General features: G+C 42.5%; 1 protein-coding gene across 4 annotated transcripts in view; it reads left to right on the forward strand.

The window, feature by feature from the left end:
- Nucleotides 1–12,500, forward strand: part of usp45 (ubiquitin specific peptidase 45) — a 44,036-nt gene that overhangs the window by 9,045 nt on the left and 22,491 nt on the right. For all 4 annotated transcript variants that reach the window (XM_042108310.1, XM_042108309.1, XM_042108311.1 and 1 more), the window contains exons 6-7: nt 3,535–3,686; nt 4,539–4,634. In XM_042108310.1, coding sequence (XP_041964244.1) covers nt 3,535–3,686; nt 4,539–4,634 — 248 coding nt within the window. The remainder of the gene's footprint in view (nt 1–3,534; nt 3,687–4,538; nt 4,635–12,500) is intronic.

Raw genomic sequence — 12,500 nt, forward strand, 5'->3', positions numbered from 1 at the left:
TCCCTATCCAAGAAACCCTTCACATGCGTGCACACACACACACACACACACACACACACACACACACACACACACACTTCAAACTTCAGTCCATCCCAGTTCCATCCCAGCACCCCCTTCCCCAGTTTTGAATATACTCTTGTTTGCAGTATGTGGTATGTCATTTTGTGTGTGTGTGTGTGTGTGTGTGTGAGAGAGAGACATATGGCCCTGATCCCCCCCTGTAGTCCTTCTGTCTGTCTCACTCCTCCAGATGTTTTTTCTGCAGATGCTTCTGGCTGTACAGGGCTGCATTGTCAGCCTATACTCGATGTTCCCTTAAATTACCCCTTCAGTTTGAAGATGGATTTGTGTGTGTGTGTGTGTGTGGTTGATTGAGTTTAAAGTATTGTGCTTTCTCTTGTAAAGAATGCTGTGTAAATTAACAGAAAGATTGCTTCGTCATTTAAAATGGACTCAGGAATTCTAAGAATTTGGTCTGGTATGTAGTATAAAATGTGTAATAGTAATGTTTTTAGTGGCGTTTATCGTTTTATGGCTATTGTGTTTCGGCAGATCAGTCTGCTAGCATGTGCTGTGTGTGTGTGTGTGTGTGTGTGTGTGTGTGTGTGTGTGTGTGTGTGTGTGTGTGTGTGTCAGTCAGCCTTGGAGGTAGATGGCACACCCTATTCACTTCACCCACTAGAAGTCGAGGCTGGTGAAGGCTCTGTAATGTGTGTGTGTGTGTGTGTGTGTGTGTGTGTGTGGCGCAACAGAGTGCGTTAGAGGCCTACTGGTGCATGAGCATGCGCAAATTCCACAATTCTGGAAATTGTGTAAATAGTGTGAATAGTTGAAGACAAGGCAATGCCGTAGGCGCTAATATTTTTTCTTCTCCCCCCACTGCTCTTTGTCTCTCTCTCTGACACACTCTCTCTCTCTCTCTCTCTCTCTCTCTCTCTCTCTCTCATTTCCAAGAGCCTTGGGTTCTCTCACTTGTTTTGCTCATTAGTACCTAATGTGATGGAACACCACTTGTCTTCTCTCCCTGCCGTGGCAGCAGAGCAGACAAGATGCGAAGCGATGGCGCAGGCTTGATGGAGAGGAGGAGGAGAGGAGGAGGAGAAATGGAAGACAGGAGGGAAGGGAGAGGAGGAGGAGAGATGGAAGACAGGAGGGAAGAGGAGGGGAGAGGAGGAGGAGAGATGGAAGACAGGAGGGGAGAGGAAGGGAGAGGAGGAGGAGAGATGGAGGAGAGGAGGGAAGAGGAAGGGAGAGGAGGAGGAGAGATGGAAGACAGGAGGGAAGAGGAGGGGAGAGGAGGAGGAGAGATGGAAGACAGGAGGGGAGAGGAAGGGAGAGGAGGAGGAGAGATGGAAGACAGGAGGGGAGAGGAAGGGAGAGGAGGAGGAGAGATGGAAGACAGGAGGGAAGAGGAAGGGAGAGGAGGAGGAGAGATGGAAGACAGGAGGGGAGAGGAAGGGAGAGGAGGAGGAGAGATGGAAGACAGGAGGGAAGAGGAAGGGAGAGGAGGAGGAGAGATGGAAGAGGAAGGGAGAGGAGGAGGAGAGATGGAAGACAGGAGGGAAGAGGAAGGGAGAGGAGGAGGAGAGATGGAAGACAGGAGGGGAGAGGAAGGGAGAGGAGGGAAGACGGGAGTGGAGAGGGGAGAAGGAGAGAGAAAGGAAGACTGAAGGGGAGAGGATGCGAGAGACGAGAAGAGAGTTAAGGAAGAGAAGGGAGAGAAAATGAGAGAAGGAAGGAGAGGAAAGGAGAGAAAATGATCAAAGCGAGTGATGAGGAGAGTATAGTCTGGACGGGTGTAGTAGAGAAAAGCATACAGATGAGAGTATAGAGAAGCGTTGAGAGGAGAGAAGACGAGAGGAGACGAGAGGAGAGGAGATGAGAGGAGACGAGAGGAGACGAGAGGAGACGAGAGGAAAGGAGACTACAGAGGAGACCAAACCACCACTCAAACAAGTGGTGGTCTAAGAGTCATCTTAAAGCGACAAGAATGTCACATTACGTTTTGAAACATTTTTTAAGATTGAGGGCACTCCTAAAAAATCACACTGGCTGTCTGTGCCTACTCACTATTCAGAAACCCTTGTTATGAGTTAACAGCCTGCATAACAGGACATCAGCAAATGTCTTATGGAAATGTATCAGTTAGCAAGCTAGCTAGCACCCTAGTTTTGGACGAGTCTGTGTAATGCAAGTTTAAGTAACTATGATCACTCTCCTCAATAATTTATTATTATACACAGTGCTGAATTGCTATGTAATATTCAGTCCTGCTACTGGTGAAACATGATGCTGTGTGTGTGTTTGTGCGTGCGTGCGTGTATTATTGTGCTGTATCCCCAGGGAGGTTGTGTTCCCTCTGTGTGCTGATAACCCAGCAGTTGTGCTCTTTAGTCTGGACTGCAGGGAGTGTTTTGTTTCTCTTTGTCTGTCTTCTCTCTCTCTTGCTCACACTGTTTCCCTCTACTTGTTGTGAATTGTGTTGTGCATTTGTGTGTTCGAATCAGTGTGTGTGTGTGTGTGTGTGTGTGTTTGTGAGGGCGTATGCACGTACAGGTAAAGTGCTGTATCCCCAGAGAGATCATGTTTGATCTGTGTTTCTTGCGAGTGTTGGTAGCACAGCAGTTGTGCTCTTAATCTCTTGGAAATGTTTTCTCTCTCGCTCTCTCTCTCTCTCTCTCTCTCTCGCGCTCTCTTTATCTATCTCTCTCTTTGTCCCTCTATAATTATTTGTGTGTTGAGCTTTTTGTATATTTGTGTTGGACGCAGCTTGTGTGTGTGTGTGTGTGTGTGTGTGTGTGTGTGTGTGTGTGTGTGTGTGTGTGTGTGTTGAGGGGTAACAGCTGTGTCCAGAGCGATGCTTCCTCACCAGTGGAGTCTTCCTCTCCAGCTGCCATCTGCAGTCCCAGATGACCCAACTCTACACCAACACACACACACACACACACACACACACACTCACAACCCTAATCCCAGCCCAGCCCAGCCCCAGCTGCCTCCCCTGCATGTTAACCTACTTCCACCGGAAAAAGACCCCCGCTCTGCACCGCACCGTACCGCACCGCTCCCCACACTGGGACCAGAGCGACTCGACACAACCCCCCCCCCCCCCCCCCCCCCCACACACACACACACACACACACACACACACACCCACACACACACCCTCCTCTCCCCCATGACCCACCCCACACACACACACGGCCCACACCACCACCACCAATGTCCAAAGTCACTGATTGTGCTGTGTGTCTTGAAGAGTGGAAATGCTGAAAGTGCTGTCCTGATTCTTATGGAATGTTAGTCAGTTTGTGTGTGTGTGTGTGTGATGTGGTGTGTGTGTGTGTGTGTGTGTTTACAGTTGAACTTTCTGAGCCTCTGAGGTGCCCACTGAACTCCCCTCCACCACTACTTGTAGGTCTATGAACAATCTATGCGTACAGGTCTGTGTGTACATACTCTCACTCTGGCCCTCCGCTCATTATTTGTATGTGTGTGTGTGTGTGTGTTTGTGTTTGTGTGTGTTGACAGGATCGTCATCTAAACTCATCAGACTTCGCGAGGAACCGTCAGACCACGCTGACGGCCAGAGGGGGGGTAAGAGTGCCCCCAATAGCACCCTCGTCCCCGTCAAGGGCATCAACAACCTGGGCAACACCTGCTTCTTCAATGCCGTCATGCAGGTACTGAACACAATACTGAAGGCTGAAACGATACCATGGCAACAACTTTAAACATCACTTAACAGAAGTAATAGAACAGGCCTAGACGACAGGACATGGAACTTAAAATTATTATTTTTTACACTGATAACAAATACTGTTTTTAATAAAACCAGATGAAAGTATTAAAGTATCAGTAGTAATAAAATGGGGTATCATAACATTATTAAATTCAGGGTATTGCAATGTCTTTCTAATATCGGTAAAACACTAGTCAGTAAACAATAAGCAACAGTCTCCACAACTCAGGGAACAGTGTGGTAGGGGTGGTGAGTAGCCATGGTTGTGCTGGCATGACAATGGAGATGTCCGACCATTCACTCAACCTGGGACGCATTACCCAAAAGCATAGTTGCTAACCTGTTAGAAACTTAGTTGGTTGGCAATGGGAAATAGCATTGCAACCAACAAAGTTGCTAGCAACGACGGTTTTGTGAAACGCGTTAGCACAACTCCTCAGCCAGGTAGATCAGTTGATCAGTGAGTTTACCTGTGTTGCATACATTTTATACTATATGTGCTAGGACTTTTACTTTCTGAAGCAGGGGTTACACCCTCTGGTAGAGACCAGAGAGCAAAGGTATCAAAAAAGTTAGTAAGAAGGTACAGGGTTGAACAGAGTCAATCAAGTAATAGATCAGATTAGATGTTGTGAGATGTATGCATTCAGGGTCAAGGGTTCAGGGTTCTTCTGTAATACTAGTCTGACGGCAGCCCCCATTCAACCAGATGTGAAGATTGAGAGTGTGTGTGTGTGTGTGTGTGTGTGTGTGTGTGTTCGTGTGTTCGTTCTTTCCCTCTCACTCTCGTCAGAATCTGTCACAGACCCACATGCTGAATGAATTGATTCAGGAGGTGAAGGAGAAGGGTCACAAGCTGAAGATCGCCACATCTGGAGAGTCCAACTTGGTACGTGGTACTGTACGTGTTGCTGCCACAATTCATCTGCTGCGTTTCCCTCCCCGGGGATAGCTACAGTTTCTCTATATGTTGGGAGTAGTTCTGAACTCCCACACACACACATTCCTACACACAAACAAGGATGCACCACCACATTCACCTCATCTATCTATCAACTGGCATGTTTAATAGCAATTCTCCTATACAATGCTTCTATGTGGCAACAACAATCCTTAAACAATAATGTTAATGTTTTGTTAAATGTATGCAGAGGAGGGGCAGCGGGTCCGTTATGAGAGAGAGCGGGGCGGGGCAAGGAAAAATTGCATCTTAAAAAGTGCAGCTTAATCAAAGGATTTTATCTAATTTTAATAGTACAACATAGAACACTATTGTGTGGCGGCCTGCCACAGATTAGTCAATGTATGGGAAACACTGCACTGTGCTGTTTCACCCCTTCATTTAACAACATTCTGTAAATGTTAAGGAACTGAGGAAACCAGTTGCTAGAGTTTTGAGAATTAAATGTTGTCCCATTCCTGCCTGGTATAGGATTGCAGTTGCTCAATAGTATAAGGTATTCTTAATCATGTTTTTCATTCCATGATGCACCTAAGGACTGGTGTTAATGCAGTGCCATCTGGGGTCCAAAAGACCACGGCCATCCAATATTGTTTTTCAGCTGTATCCCTAGTTTGCAAAGATTTCTCTGGATCCTTTGAATAATTTATTGATATTATGTACTGTAGATGATGAACTCCCCAAATACTTTACAATTTCATGTTAAGAAGCATTAAAATTACATTGTTTAAACATTTGTCCACACAAGTTTACAGAGAGTGATGAATACCCCTACATCTTTACTTCTAAGAGACCCTGCCTCTCTAGGATGCTCTTTTTCATACCCAATCGTGTTGCCAGTTACCCTAATTAGTTATGAAATATTCCTCCTTTTATTTTCTTTATCATTACACAACTTTTCCAGCATTTTGTTACCCCCTGATGGTAATTTTGATACCATAGATTTAATAGAGACCCAGTCAGACCAATAGTATGAAAAATCAGGAACAGAGTTTATTTACAATGATGTGCATCAAGGGAGAGACAGCATGACTTCACCTAAAGATCCATCAGCTGCTCTAACTAGACAAGGAAATAGTTAGGGTTTAAGTATCCTTCCAGGCTGACGGGAGATGGCGTTGGTCATCCCATCTCACGTGGACTACACTGAATCAGACCCTGATTAGTGGCAGCCTGGCAATCCGGAGCAGATAGCTACTGACGCAGCCATGCAGAACAGTGAAACACTGCAAAGTCATAATATTCCCTCTTATCTCTAAATACAGTCACACACAGATATACACAGGAAAAGTACAGATATCATACAGTCATTACCTAGAATCATACTTTTAGTATCAAAGTGACCCACTAATGAGAAATGCAGAACATTAAACCACATATTGGAATATTGGGCATAATGCTCTAATCCACTTTCTCTCAGTCCCCCTTTTTCAGCCTTTATGGCTGGAACATTTCATCAAATAGTGCCACTGGGAAAATGCACAAAATATAAATGATTTATACACTTGTTTCATTAAAGTTAGTCAGATCCAAATAAGCAGGTACATGACTAGATACATGATTTCTTCATAAGTTGTGAAAAATAGCTACACATGATTGGTGTACAATAACAACCAAATAAATCAAAGAGCAAATTGTCACAATAATCAAAACAAGAGCTAGTGATCGAAAAAGAATATATTTGGTCTATCCCCCTAAACTATTCAGAAACTTAAAGGCATCAGGACCTAAATCACATGTATATAAAAATAATAAGTTCTGAATCCAATACTCTCAAGTCCCCCTGTAAAAGACTTGAAGCCTTTGACACCAAACAATAGCACAAATCTGATTGAATCAGAATAAGCCTACTAATTAACTGAGAGTAATGCAGTAGTTGTGTCTCTTTACCATGTGTATAATAGGCAAGGCCCCAGTTACTTCCTAAGTTTCAGCTAACATTATTAAAAAGATTTCAATTGCAATACTGCTATGATCTGTCACCAAACTAGTAATTAGCAATGAAATATAAATTCAAATGATCATGATCTTCATGGATACTTTTTTTTTGTGTGTGCCTCATATCAAGAATTTTTTATCATACAGCAAAGCTAAATTATCTTAACCTTTTTCCACATTGTTTAAAGCAGGCCTAAAGACGTGTTTTAAAGAACTTGGTTAGCACTTTACTATGACCGCCGCGCAGCGAAGTCAGATTTTTTTCTTTTTTTTTTCTTTCTTTTTCGCATGTCGAAATTTCCGTCAAGGATTCCCGGGACACTGAAAGACCGAGGTAGACGAAACTTGGTGGGCATGTAACCCCATATGGATAGCATGGAACCATCGTTTTTCGTTTTGATCTGTAGCCCCCCCACTGGACTACACCCCCCGAAAGGAGGGTAGGGCAGACACAGTTTTCTGTGAATATCTCGAGAACCGTAAGGTTTAGGAGGACCATTTTTTTTGTATGTTGATCTCAAAGGGCCATGTCAACCCATTCCATAACCACTCATTTCATGTATAGCGCCACCTAGTTAAACACAAAAAAGTAAAAATGAGGTGTTGAAATCGCAGGTATCTGTGACCTAACATAGTCAAAACTGCACGAAATTCGAAGTGTAGGATCATTGACACCCTCTGAATGCACGCCAAGTTTCGTGGAATTCCGTTAATGGGGGGGCCACACAATAAATTAATTTATGTTACTATACACCAACTGGCCTGTAGGTGGCCGGAGACAGTTTTCTGTGAATATCTCGAGAACCGTAGGGCCTAGGAGGTCCACCTTTTTTTTGTATGTTGGTCTTAAGGGGGCATGTCAACCCATCCCATTACCACTTATTTCATGTATAGCGCCACCTAGTTAAAAATTAAAAAGCAAAAAAAGTAGTTTTTATCACAATATCTCTGGCTGACATGGTCAAAACTGCACAAAATTGAAAGTGTAGGATCATTATGACACCCTCCGAATGCATGCCAAGTTTTGTGAACTTTCGTTCATGGGGGGGCCTTACAATAAAATAATTTATGTGTACATTTAGTGACCGTACACCAACAAGGATTCCCGGGACACTGAAAGACCGGGGTGCACCGGGGAAACTTGGTGGGCATGTAACCCCACATGGATAGCATGGAACCATCGTTTTTTGTTTTGATCTGTAGCCCCCCCGCTGTACTGGACCCACCGAAAGGAGGGTAGCGCAGACACAGTTTTCTGAGAATATCTTGAGAACCGTAGGGCCTAGGATGACCAATTTTTTCCGTATGTTTGCCTCCAGGGGTCATGTTAACCCATTCCATGTGCACACATGTGCATAAACAGATACATACGCACACACATACATTCACAGTTATCATACGTATGACACATACTCACACAGTAGACATATGTACGCATGCATGCACATGCACAAACACACATACGCAGGCAAACACACACACACACACACACACACACACATAAACATAAACATGTACACGCACACATGCACACAATTCAAGAATTTCTCAGAATTACGAACAGGCAAGATGGGGGTGGGGTTGTACAAAATGAATTTTACATGTGAAATCTATGAACTAATCATGTTTTGGTACTTGTGGTCTAGCTGATACCATACTCTCCACAAAAAACACCTCCCGTCTGGCCTCCCAGCTACCCTTTTAAAACCTCCCTCCCCTCAGGAATAGGCCAGGTGCACATCTCACGTGACCTCATTACCTACAGGTACCAGGTAGCCAAAACAAAATACATTTTCATCTCAAACAAACATTTCATTCCCGTTCAGTTCTATGTAATATTCATACAACTAGAAACATTAAACATTCCAGTTATTATCCTATCTTATACATTGTTCAATTCATAGGATAATAAACATATGTACAGGTTACAAATTGAGTGTGGATAATGCAATTTAGTGAGACCGTTAGAATCATATAGGCCTTTCAGCGTGATTTATTTTTGTGGAAAAAATGTGCTGGACTGGGCGGCGGTCATATTTTGTACCGCTCTGCGGTACATCTAGTTCTGAACATATTCTGAACGCCTGAAACAAATGAAAGGTGTGTTTTATTTTATTTTATTGTATTGCTGTATCCAAAATAATTGTAAATGATATGGTCTAGTATGTATGTCATCATACCACATTATCATCTTGATACTGGTTTGCATAGCTGCAAAAACGTTGTAAAACCTTTTCCATGTCAATGATGAGGGAAAAAAAATAATAATACCAATATAACAACTGCAGTGGGTGTGTTGTTAATAAACATATGAACCTATTAGTTCAAAATTAGTTTAGTGAAGTGAACATCAACAACCTCTCATCCTCCATGAAAGAAAAAGCTATCTTTAATCATAACTTTATACACTGCAAGAGCTAGCTGTCTATGCTATCAGACTACTCTTAATCAGACTCCCCCTTATGATATGCAGCAAGGCTGCAAGATTATTCCCTTAGCTAAAATGTTGTCGCCTATAACACTGTGTCCTAGAGCTAAGTGCGTCAGAGCATCAACAATTTGATAAATTCACTGCTGTTGGTAAGATTACAACTTTGCTAAACTGGGTTTCTTTTCATCATAGGACTACTTCTACCAAATAGCCCTCCTAGTAGTTTTCTTATTTAGGATGAATCACCCCTGAGCCTATTCGCTTTGGGTTTCTTTTCATCCAAAGACTATTACTACAAAATAGCCTTGACTCCTTACGGAGGAGATTTTTATTTATTTACTTTTATTTTACTCACCGAACATTTGCCTTTTGGTTGATCACTGGTTCTCGCTCCGACGTCTCAGGAGAATTCCCTTTCAGTAGGATCCCGTCACTGGGGGTCAGAAGGTCAGCCATCTCGCCTTGCTGTCTCAGACAACCAAGGGCTTTCAGGATTCCAAATCCAAGGTCCCAGACCTCACCATGTACGGTTTTTCAGAAAGCTCGTTCTGACCCCAGATGTTGGGATCCCGGGACCAATTTTGTTAGGTAAATCAATTCGGAATCAAGAAGATGAGACAGAAGCCAGTGATCAAAATCATCCAATTATATTTAATCTTTGCAAACCAGCACAGCTGGTTGAAACAAAGAGTTTTACATTCTAAGAGTGCTTATATACTTTAGTGGCTACATAAGTCAAGCGTAACTACACCTATAGTCATACAATTCTCCTAATGGGTAGTCACTTAATCAAATGTTGGTGGTTTGTTACCTTACTTGTTGTTGTGAGCAGATCTCTCATATATTAGAATTTCAGGCTTCTCTGAGTATATCTTATTCTAGGGCTAGGGCCTGAATCACCAGGGAAAAAAAGATATGATGGGCTGAAGCAACCTAACAGCCCTGGTCTGCTTGTAAGTCTCTGGTTTACCCGTTGCTGCGTGTTCAGCTCCCTTACGGGTGTTTCCAGAGGCCCATCCCCAGAACCAGGACTGAAAGATCACCCCCTTCATTTTGTTCCAAAGGAAAAAACACTTAGGACTGTAGAGATTATTAAATGACAATTGTAATTCAATGGCACATAATTTTCCAAAACTCTAAATCTAACAAGAATATCAAACAAGGACATTACATGTCTCTTTTAGCATTGACAGTAAAACAAACAAAATAAAATAATTAAGGCATGTTGACCAAACACAAACCAAAACAAAATGTTTTGCCATTTTTAAGAGAATTAATATAGTATGCTATCAACATCAAAGCGTCATTTTAAAAGAGAAGTTAACACTACTCTGACAAGCAACACCTTCAAATTGTTTGAACTTAGATATAAAATATTTGTAACTTCATAATTCAAGTGTAATAAACTTCTTTTCTCTTCTCCACTCTCTCTCTCTCTCTCTCTCTCTCTCTCTCTCTCTCTCTCTCTCTCTCTCTCTCTCTCTCTCTCTCTCTCTCTCTCTCTTTACACTGGCTCCCTGACCTTCAAGTGCAGAGATAACAACCACTCACACACACACAGCTAAGTCAGAGAAGATCTGTACCTTATGGTTAAGTGTGTTAGTGTTTTCCATACCAGCAAGAGTGCCCTCAATGGTGACCACAGAATATCCTTTACCTTTGTGGAAAGGAACAACTCAACAGGAGAGAAGGAATTAGACTTCAATACAATACAGTTACAGTCAGATGCATCTTTCTTATGTGTATTCTCAGTTACAGTCTGTAACAGAAATGTGACCTTCATGCATATCAGCTGGCCAACACACACACACACTCTCACTCAGGCCTCATGTCGACTGACAGGAGGGAAGACAAAGACAAAACGAACTCAGTCTTTAGTTGCAACACATAACATGTAGCCTATACTTTTAGACGGATTCTTTCTCCTAATTATTTGTGGTATATTTGATTGGCTGACACACAATGTTAGCAGCACTGGGATGTTTTGAATAGGCGTCCCCACCTTTATCTTAGTTTGGCCCAACTAATGCTGCTGACCATGTGTGGCTGCCACAGACAGACAAAACTGCCAAGTAAGTTAACTTTCCCTTAACAACGCAGATGAGGCAGAAGTTTTCTTAGATTCAAATAGCTTTGGAGCTCCGAACAAACTATGCCAAATAGTAGTTCAAGCAGGGATAGGTTGACACTCAGACATGTTAGTATCAGAGAGTACCTTTAGCAGACAATTGCAAAGCACACATACACATAACCCACAGGTCAGAAACATACATAGACATACATGTTGAGACATAAACTCATAGACTCATGTTTCTGATTGGTTACCGTAAAGTGACTGGTCTCAAAATTTGACAGATTGTCCAATTTAGCAAACCCAGTGAATGTGATCTCTCGCCCAGACCCGTACTCAAAACATCTGTAACTCTCCGTAGATTCGTTGACGTAAGCCCAATCTGTGTGCGCACACAATTTGTTGCTGCTACAACAAACTACCAACAAACTGTCTATTTTTAAGACAGGAGCTCTACTCAACGCAATCCCCCTTTGCCCAATGGCAGTCATAATAGCACTTTAAAGGAACAAAACGTACTACTCACCGAGAGCGCGTCTTTCCAGCAGGCTGAGGGATCACACACAGTAAGTTTGGTAAAAAGAACAGTCCTTAATTCAATAGATCAATACAATCCTTATCAATCTCGGTGGAACCTCCATAAACTGATGGTAATTTTGATACCATAGATTTAATAGAGACCCAGTCAGACCATTAGTATGAAAAATCAGGAATAGAGTTTATTTACAATGATGCGCATCAAGGGAGAGACCGCATGACTTCACCTAAAGATCCATCAGCTGCTCTAACTAGACAAGGAAATAGTTAGAGTTTAAGTATCCTTCCAGGCTGACGGGAGATGGCGTTGGTCGTCCCATCTCACGTGGACTACACTAAATCAGACCCTGATTAGTGGCAGCCTGGCAATCCGGAGCAGATAGCTACTGACACCGCCATGCAGAACAGTTAAACACTGCAAAGTCATAATATTCCCGCTTATCTCTAAATACAGTCACACACAGATATACACAGGAAAAGTACAGATATCATACAGTCATTACCTAGAATCATACTTTTAGTATCAAAGTGACCCACTAATGAGAAATGCAGAACATTAAACCACATATTGGAATATTGGGCATAATGCTCTAATCCACTTTCTCTCACCCCGTCCCAACATTTTTCTAAAACATGTTGCTGATATCAAATTCAAAATTACCGGTAACATATATTTTCCATTAAATAGTCAAATTTGTCATTTTCAACATTTGATATGTTGTCTGTGTCCTTTTTGCAACTAAATATGAGTTTAAGAGATTTGCAGATTTTTACATTCTCTGTTTATTCATATTTTACACAACGTCCCAACTTTTTC

Source organism: Alosa sapidissima, chromosome 10 (genome assembly GCF_018492685.1).
Source record: "Alosa sapidissima isolate fAloSap1 chromosome 10, fAloSap1.pri, whole genome shotgun sequence".
NCBI lineage: Eukaryota > Metazoa > Chordata > Actinopteri > Clupeiformes > Clupeidae > Alosa > Alosa sapidissima.